Genomic DNA, 10,119 nt, shown 5'->3' on the forward strand with positions numbered 1-10,119 from the left:
TGGCGTATTGCTGTCATGTTTATGAATTTTATAAATAGGTAAAAAAAAAAGCTAAAATTTTCAGTTAAGACTAAATCCAGATTGTCATCTTTAAACTTTTTCAAATCAACATGGATTTTCATAAAACTCTACAGCTATTTCATATACATATTGATCTTACAGAATGCCAAGTTGATTGGTAGTTTGGTGTATTGCTGTCATTCTTACGGGTTTAATAAAAAGCTAAAAAAAAGAGTTAACTTTTCAGTTAAGGCTAAATCCAGATAGTCATCTTTAAATTTTTTTATAACTTTTTCAAATCAACATGGATTTTCATAAAACTTTACAGATATTTCATTTATATATTGATCTTATAGAATGCTAAGTTGTTTGGTAGTTTGGTGTATTGCTGTCATTCTTATGGATTTAATAAAAAGGTTTAAAAAAAAAGCTCAAGTTTTCAGTTTTGGCTAATTCAAGATAGTCATCTTTAAATTTTTTCATAACTTTTTCAAATCAACTTGCATTTTCATAAAATTTTACTGCTATATCATTTTTATATTGATCTTACTGAATGGCAGGCTGTTTAGGACTTTGGGTTTTTGCTGTAATTTTTATGAATTTAGTTAATAGGTTAAAAAAAAGCTACAATTTTAAGTTTACACTAAATTTATATGGTCACCTTTAAAACAAATTATAACTTTTTCAAATCAACTTAGATTTTCATATTACGATACAGCTATCTCATTTATATATTGACCTTACATAATGCCAGGTTGTTTGATAGTTTTTTGATTGTTTGGTGCTTAGCTGTCAAATCTAGGGAATTAATTGTGTAATTTTTGATTTTATAAAAATGGATAATTACCACGTGAATCACTGTTTACATTTACTCGGAAGAAATTGTTCCGAGTATTCCTTATTTTGATTGGTCAATTTGTTACCTGGATACAGGACGCTCTTATATATTTCTTTGTTTCGGGATTCGCGGTACATTTGAAATTTTTCATTGAAATTATTTAAGAGGGACTTGAAGCGGGCTTACCGCCAAATTCCAATTGATCCTGGAGATATTAATTTTGTTGGATTTCATTGGAAAAATCACATTTTTGTAGATAGAGTTTTAAGTATGGGACTTAGGTCATCAGCTCATATTTGCCAGAGAGTGACTTCATCTGTAGTTTACATGATGAAGCAGTCTGGTTATTCATTATTAAATTATTTAGATGATTTTGCTGGAGCAGAAAAATCAGAAGATGCAAATGTTGTATTTGATTTATTAGGTAGACTTTTAGACAGTTGTGGTCTTGAAGAATCAGTGGAGAAGGCGAGCTCTCCAAGTACGGTTATGACATTTTTAGGAGTGAAATTTGACACTTCGGAACTTACAATTTCAGTAACAACTGAGAGAGTGGAAGAGATTTTATTGTTGGTAAAGACTTGGTTAAATTTACTGGTTGCTACAGTTAAACAGTTACAGTCATTGTTAGGTAAATTACATTTTGTATCTAACTGTGTAAGACCAGGAAGGCTTTTTGTTTCTAGGTTGCTTACTTGGCTTCGTAGTTTACCAGATGACAAATGTGACCATATTATTCCTTTGTATATAAGGAAAGATTTATTTTGGTGGTATCATTTTTTAAAGTCTTACAATGGTGTTTCTATGATGGCTTTAGAGGATTGGTCTCAGCCAGATGAAATATTGGAGACGGATGCTACTTTGAGTGGTTGTGGAGGTTGGTTTCTTGAAAAAAGAGAGTTTTTTCATGTTCAATTTCCTTCCTTTTTGATGGATTTGAATTTACATATAAATCAATTTGAATTGATTGCTTTGATGATTTGTGTTAAAGTATGGAGTGTACATTTTGTAAATAGAAAGATTTTAGTGAGATGTGATAATCAATCTACTGTGTTGGTTTTGAATTCTGGTTGTACTAGAGATGCATATATGCAATGTTGTTTAAGAGAAATTTTGTTTTATGCTGCAAAGTATAATTTTGAAATTAAGGCTGTTCATTTTCCTGGAGTTGAAAATAGAACAGCAGATATTTTGTCAAGATGGCATTCTGATTCAAGATTTGAAGACTTATTTTATGAATTGCCTGTTGTGAGATTAGGTAAATGTTTTGAGAAATTTGTCTATTCAGGTCTTTTTCAGTTTACTCATGATTGGTAATTTATTGTAGATTTACAGCTGAATTTGTTGAAAGTGGATCAACAGACATCGTGCAAGTCAGCCTTTGCTCATGGCACTTTTGAAAACATTAAAGTTCAGTGGAGGACTTTTTTAACATTTTGTATTTATTTTGGTTTTAAATTTTTACCAGCATCTTTGAATACTGTGTGTTTGTATGCTCAATTTTTGAGCAGGTCTTTTAAATCGGTGAATTCTATTAAAAATTATTTAAATGGAGTAAGATTATTGCATTTATATAATGATTTGGAGTTTCCTTATTTACAAAGTTTTTCGTTAAAACTTACATTGAAAGGTTTACAGAGATTAAATCCTTATTTACCAAGGAAAGCGCTTCCTATAACTCCTTTGATTTTAAAACAAATTTATGAGTTTATGGATTTAGATGACACCCAGGATAAGACTTTCTGGAGTTTGTTTTTGTTAGCCTTTTTTATGATGAGTAGAAAATCTAATCTTGTTCCAAATTCAGAAAAAGATTTTGATGAAAATAAGCAATTATGTAGAGGGGATATTATTATTGAGAATGATGTTTTAATAATTATTTTGAAATGGTCTAAAACAATTCAGTTTGGACAAAGAAAGTTGAGAATTCCCATTTCTAGTATTCAGGGGAGTATTTTATGTCCGGTTAATGCATACAAGAATATGATCAAAGCTATTCCTGCGGTTTAAAAGGATCCTGCATTTTGTAAAGTTAAAAAGGGGCGCATTCTACCCATTACTTATAAAGAGTATCAGAATAAGCTTCGATATTTAATACAAAAAACAGGTCGTAACTCTTTATTTTACTCTACTCATAGTTTTAGAAGAGGGGGGGGGGGGGGGGGGGGCAACTTTAGCTTTTGATGCTGAGGTTTCTACGGAATTAATTCAACTTCATGGAGATTGGCATAGTGATGCTTATAAAAAGTATTTAGAATTTACTTTGGAACAGAAACTTCAAGTTTCGCAAATGATGTCGAAGAGTGTTTCCTTGTTAGGTTACTAATTTATATCGTTTCTTTGTAGAACCAGGAACTTTTCTGATAGTGTCAGACTCAATTGCAAAATATGTGAAGCTTGAGAATGCGGATGTTTAAGCGTTTCGGGGGGCTTCCATTGGAGAAATAACCTATCAGCTTAACAAGAACAAGGGGAGTATTTATGGAGGTTATAAATGTTTAGTTATTCATTGTGGTACCAATGATATTCATATTTTATCTATTGATCAGTTTAAGTCTGCCTATTGTAATTTAATTTCTACCGCCAAGTTATTGTTTCCTTCTATGGTTATTGCTTTGTCTGGTATTCTTCCTCGTCCTGTTGATTTTGAGGAAACGGGTAAGAAGATAAAGGATGTAAATATGGCTTTGTTAAATTTATGTTTGAGTTATGAAGTCGAATTCATTCATTCGTATAGATGTTTTTTGAAATGTGGAAAGCCAAAGGTGGAGCTATTTGCCTATAAAGATGGTGGGTTACATCTCAATTGTGAAGGTACAAGGCAGTTAGGTTTATATTTTAAAAGAAGGGTTGCTCATTTAATTTAGATAGGTTAACTTGTCATTTGAGATGAATTTCTTAAGTGGAGTTAAAGGATTAGATATGGTTGAATTTCATGTTTCTACCATACTTCCTTTGGTTTTTTTTTAGTTTATGGTTGATATTATTTCTTCCATACTAAAATTTGGATTATTTTTTATTTTATTTTCCTTAATATGTATTGGTATTATTTAAGATTGTTTGGTTAAGATGTAGTTAGGTTTTTTTATATTAATATGTACTAATATTTTTATTTTATATTGCAGGTAAGGGACTCTTTTCAGTGAGTATTGTTCACACTGTTGGGTGCGGTTTCTTTTCATATGAGATATTGTTTCTTGTATGGAGAAAAGTTTATGTTCAGGGTTGATATTGTTTCTTCCTTGCTTGCTTTTTGTCGAGCCTTCGACTTTAGTCGAAAAAGCGAGACTAAGCGATCCTACATTCCGTCGTCGTCGGCGTCGTCGGCGGCGTCAACAAATATTCACTCTGTGGTTAAAGTTTTTGAAATTTTAATAACTTTCTTAAACTATACTGGATTTCTACCAAACTTTGACAGAAGCTTGTTTATGATCATAAGATAGTATCCAGAAGTAAATTTTGTAAAAATAAAATTCCATTTTTTCCGTATTTTACTATAAATGGACTTAGTTTTTTCTGCGGGGAAACAAAACATTCACTCTGTGGTTAAAGTTTTTAGAATTTTTATAACTTTCTCAAACTATCCTGGGTTTGTACCAAACTTGGACAGAAGCTTGTTTATGATCATAAGATAATATCCAGAAGTAAATTTTGTAAAAATAAAATTCCATTTTTTCCGTATTTTACTTATAAATGGACTTAGTTTTTTCTGCGGGGAAACATTACATTCACTCTGTGGTTAAAGTTTTTAGAATTTTAATAACTTTCTTTAACTATCCTGGGTTTGTACCAAACTTGGACAGAAGCTTGTTTATGATCATAAGATAGTATCCAGAAGAAAATTTTGTAAAAATAAAATTCAATTTTTTCCGTATTTTACTTATAAATGGACTTAGTTTTTTCTGCAGGGAACCATTACATTCACTCTGTGGTTAAAGTTTTTAAAATTTAAATAACTTTCTTAAACTATCCTGGGTTTGTACCAAACTTGGAAATAACCTTATTTATGATCATAAGATTGTATCCAGAAGTAAAGTTTGTAAAAAGATTACTCTGTTTTTTTCTGTAATTTACTTTCAAATGGACTTAGATTTTCTTACAATCATAAAATAGTAACAAGAGGAATATTTTTATTGATTTTTTTCCTCATTGTTGTTGAGCCTGCGATTTACAGCAAAAATAGGCGAGACACTGGGTTCCGCGGAACCCTTACAAATTTTTATATTATTTAGTTTTTGCTTGATATTATTTCTTGCATGCTAGATTAACAAGCTTAAATTGTGTATTGTTTATATGATAGTTAAAATTAATCTGCTTAATTCTTTGTTCAGCACAGTTGTTTGTTTATTTTTTGGCGGCCGTTGGCTTGGCGGCTAGCTCATGTGTTTATTCGAGCTGTTTGGATGAATTTATTTATCATTTCTAATGGCTAGACGCTATATTTGCTCTTGAACATTAACTTTACTTGTTATATGTGACTGTCAGTGGTACAGTCGAGTGTTTGTCCTGTGCTGTGAAATATATCTGTTTGTCTTGTGTATATATTGTGCCGTAATAAAATTGAGTAACTTAGATTTCTTTTGTGAGAAGCCTGGTAATTGTGTAATTTTTGATTTTATAAAAATGGATAATTACCACGTGAATCACTGTTTACATTTACTCGGAAGAAATTGTTCCGAGTATTCCTTATTTTGATTGGTCAATTTGTTACCTGGATACAGGACGCTCTTATATATTTCTTTGTTTCGGGATTCGCGGTAAATTTGAAATTTTTCATTGAAATTATTTACCCTCCCACCCGCCGCATACAACTGTGTTAGTTATAAATTTTAATGTATTTTGTGTACTTATTTATAAGATGTGCTTGTGTATACTGTGGCTAGCTCATGTGTTTATTCGAGCTGTTTGGATGAATTTATTTATCATTTCTAATGGCTAGACGCTATATTTGCTCTTGAACATTAACTTTACTTGTTATATGTGACTGTCAGTGGTACAGTCGAGTGTTTGTCCTGTGCTGTGAAATATATCTGTTTGTCTTGTGTATATATTGTGCCGTAATAAAATTGAGTAACTTAGATTTCTTTTGTGAGAAGCCTGGTAATTAATAGGCGAAAAAGGGTGCATCATAGTCAAAAACATGTCTGTCTATATTTGCTTAAACAGACCATTTTTTCTTTTTGAAAAGTAGAATAGATAAAGGTGACATTGATATTTAAACTATGAACATGCTCTGTTATTGGGACAATAATTTGTAATTCAGCATATGATAAGTTTACTAGTCCAACAGTTATTGTCCCTTAATTTATATTATTTCCTTTATTTTAAATCAATATTGTATTTGAGGCTGCACATATAAAATCAAATCTGTACATGTATATTCATACTGGTTTTAAAAAACAATAAATTGTATGGTTCTGATACACACATAAATATATGCATACATAGGCGGATCCAGGGGGGGGTGCCTGGGGGGCCCACCCCCCTCCCTTTCGTGGGAAAAATTTGGTTGATTATATAGGGAATCATTGAAGCATGACTGGAGCAGGCCCCCCTTAGGTCAGTCAGCGGGCCCCCCCTTGGGAAAAGTTCTGGATCCGCCACTGGCATATAGGAATTAACTAGCACATTTTAAATTTTGTATTAACACATAAGTCTATTCTTTGATTTCAAGACAAAAAAAAAAACACAAACTTTAAAATAGAAAAAGAACCTAAATCATTTTTGATTGTCCTAAAGTTTTAGAGGGGCAAGGACTTTTTTGTAGATTTTTTTAGATGGGCAAGGACTTTTTTTTCAGAATTTAAAAGGATGGGCATTAACTTTTTTTAATGAAACAATATTAAGAATGCACCGGCCCATCCATCTAGTTAATATTGAACGGTTCCTAACATGCCAAACAACGAGGTCATTCGATATATGACGTCACGATATAATGACCGTTACATTTGGGACCCATTGGAGAAAAACATAACACTGTTTAATCTTCGGTCTTTTAATTGAAAGAGATACAGCATTAATAAGAAGCTTGTATAAATTTAACCATGGACATATGTGTCCCTTCGGCACTGCCGGTGTGGACATATGTGTCCCTTCGGCAGCAAGAGGGTTAACGTATCAGAACCGCGATGATAACCGAATGAAGTCATAATTGTGCTCTCTATGACGAAATGTTGTTTAGCCTTTTGGCTGAATGCTTATAGTTTTTGCACCTGACATTGGTGTCATACAAAGACCTCAATGATTTTTTGTTTGGATATGCATATGCTCCATAAACATCATTGAGAAATAAATTTGTTTCGTCAAACGTGGTGACAAATGTTATTCGGAGGGAAATGCACCTTACAAACGCATACAATCAGGTATTCTGGCTATAGTACTGAAAACAATCATACAGTTAAAGCTTTCAAAACTGTTGAAACTAACAGCAAGCAGGTAAAATATCTCGTTTATCTGTTTCGATACTTAAGATCATAACTATTACGTTTCACGTGCCATGATATTTTAGAAAGTTAGATTTTTCTTGCCAATTTTGGCCCTCCTCCTTAGCTTAAAACGGATTGTTCAGGGTGAGGAGTAATTCGTAATGAGTTATCTACTTTTCCCAAAACCCTTATGCGGATTTTTATTGTCATGCGCATCATTGTTACCCGGCCTGAATGCAACATATAAACCAAAAGGTTCTTTTTACTCCTAAAGCTTAATTTAGCAGGAGTGACAACTAAGGCCTTTACATGCTGAAAACATTGTCAATTTCAAGACACATGGCACTAAGTATGTGAAGTTTTTTTGTTAAAAAGTATATTTTCTATTTTGGATATTATGTTAAATATAAAACACCAGTGCTTACTTTCAACGACGTTAAAACAAACTATTCCTACGTCTTCGTTGTGCCTACAGTTTCCCACACCCCAACCTTTATTTATACAATACGCCAATGCTTGTTCATTTCCAGTGCATTCTATTTCGTCAAGCCATATTTTACCCGTACCATCGTCAACTATGTTTCCAAGAGACTTTCCAGTGCTGTAAAAATGATAACATAGAAACAAACAATAATATCATTGCACCGTCTTAAATATCATAATAGTTTAAGATTACAACTCAAAAGTACTGACCCTTCATTATTGTGACACATCTTATTAACTGGCGAAGATTTTCTGATATGAATTATGACAATACTATAGGCTTCAAACAAGGTTCACAACTATCACAGTAATGTCATTTCTTCGAATATTCGAATTCTGTTGCTATAATTATGATTGGAATAACGCCTTTTTCACCTTGTTTTTTTCGTCCAGTTATTGCATATTTTGACCTTTATGGCAAACAAAATGCAATGTGTAATTGTTCATGCTTTTAAAGGAATTGATCTTAGCTTTCGTAGTTATGTATTTAAATATAATCAAGATATTCCGTGAAAATCTATTGGAAATCAAAAAGGATGTTGACTAGCATAAAAATTGAAACATCCGAAAAGTAATGCGAATCTCGTCGTATACAAAAAGGAAAAAGCAAATAAACAATATTTGCGTTATATATGATATATATTCCGATACGTTCACTCAAATGAGATATTATTTATCATACATCGTACTGATAGAAAATGTTCTTCGAAGACTTTGTTAGAAAAGAATAGAAAGATCGAGAAAGTGGAATAAATTAATGTGAAATCACCTGTCACTTGATACTAGTTTTGTTGGCCGTAGTGATGTGTATTGAATTATAAGGTGTCTTCGTCGAGGTCCGCGTTCAGCGGTCTGTTTGATTATACATAGTGCTTAATTGCTTTGTTTTTTATTGGGTTCTTTTTGTGTTTTTTATATTGACATTTCTCCGCACAAACTACTAATGCCTCATGTTTGTCTTTTCAAAGTGAAGATACACTTACCGGGTGCACTTGAGTCAATTTCAACATAGTATTCATTGAATAATAATACATTGCTACTATTTTGTTGAGTGTATTTTCTGTGGTATATTATTTTATTTTATTATTTTTATAACACTTGTTACATATCTTTTATTGTGTGTGTATTGCATATGTTATTGTTTATAATAATATTGTCTGTATTACATGCCCTCCTGGGGCCCTAATTTGGTAAATAAAAATATTCTATTCTATTCTATTCATAGAATTGAATAGAATGTATTTGTTTCCAAAAGGTGTAACATACAGTTTTGACAAGCTGATGAATGAACAAGAAGCAAGTACACATTGTACGATAATTCATGTCAATGAGTTCGAACAACCTAAAAGGAAAGGATTTTTCTGATCAGAATCTGGTGAGAACAATTTGCAAGGTTAAGTTGTGTTTTTCATTTCAGAAAGGCAGAAGATGCCAATTTGGCCAGGTACTATATTAAAAAAAATCCGTGATGGAACCTGCTTTATCTTCAAATGAACCTAACATGTTTAACCCCGCCACATTATTTATGTATGTGCCTGTCCCAAGTCGGGAGCAGTGGTTGTCGTTTGTTTATGTGTTACATATTTGTTTTTCGTTCATTTTTTTTACATAAATTAGGCCGTTAGTTTTCTCGTTTGAATTGTTTTACATTGTCTGATCGGGGCCTGTTATAGCTGACTTTGCGGTATGGGCTTTGCTCATTGTTGAAGGCCGTACGGTGACCTATAGTTGTTAATTTCATTTCGGTCTTTTGTGGATAGTTGTCTCATTGGCAATCATACCACATCTTCTTTTTTATACTATTTAAAAGTAATTGTAACAATTTGTCCGTAATTTTATGATATTTACTATTCACTGGTGATAAGCGGATGGTCGTAACTAAAAGTAACGACCATCATGAGATGGGAGACAACTCTAGGGATAAGTAAAATTGAGAATGGAAATGGGGAATGTGTCAAAGAGACAACAACCCGAACAAATAAAAAACCAACAGCAGAAGGTCACCAACAGGTCTTCGATGCAGCGAGAAATTCCCGCACCCGGAGGCGTCCCTCAGCTGGCCCCTAAACAAATAGATACTAGTTCAGTGATAATGAACGCCATACTAATTTCCAAATTGTACACAAGAAACTAAAATTAAAATAATACAAGACTAACAAAGGCCAGAGGCTCCTGACTTGGGACAGGCGCAAAAATGCGGCGGGGTTAAACATGTTTATGAGATCTCAACCCTCCCCCTATACCTCTAACCAATGTAGAAAAGTAAACGCATAACAATACGCACATTAAAATTCAGTTCAAGAGAAGTCCGAGTCTGATGTCAGAAGATGTAACCAAAGAAAATAAACAAAATGACAATAATACATAAATAAC

General features: G+C 32.6%; 1 protein-coding gene across 1 annotated transcript; it reads left to right on the forward strand.

The window, feature by feature from the left end:
• Positions 1-1,108: 1,108 nt before the first annotated feature.
• LOC139521641 (uncharacterized) lies at positions 1,109-9,111 on the forward strand. The gene is made up of 2 exons (XM_071315123.1): positions 1,109-1,715; positions 8,972-9,111. The coding sequence occupies exons 1-2, from the start codon at positions 1,109-1,111 to the stop codon at positions 9,109-9,111; spliced, it is 747 nt and encodes a 248-aa protein (XP_071171224.1).
• Positions 9,112-10,119: the final 1,008 nt, after the last annotated feature.

Source organism: Mytilus edulis, chromosome 4 (assembly GCF_963676685.1).
Source record: "Mytilus edulis chromosome 4, xbMytEdul2.2, whole genome shotgun sequence".
Taxonomy (NCBI): Eukaryota; Metazoa; Mollusca; class Bivalvia; order Mytilida; family Mytilidae; genus Mytilus; species Mytilus edulis.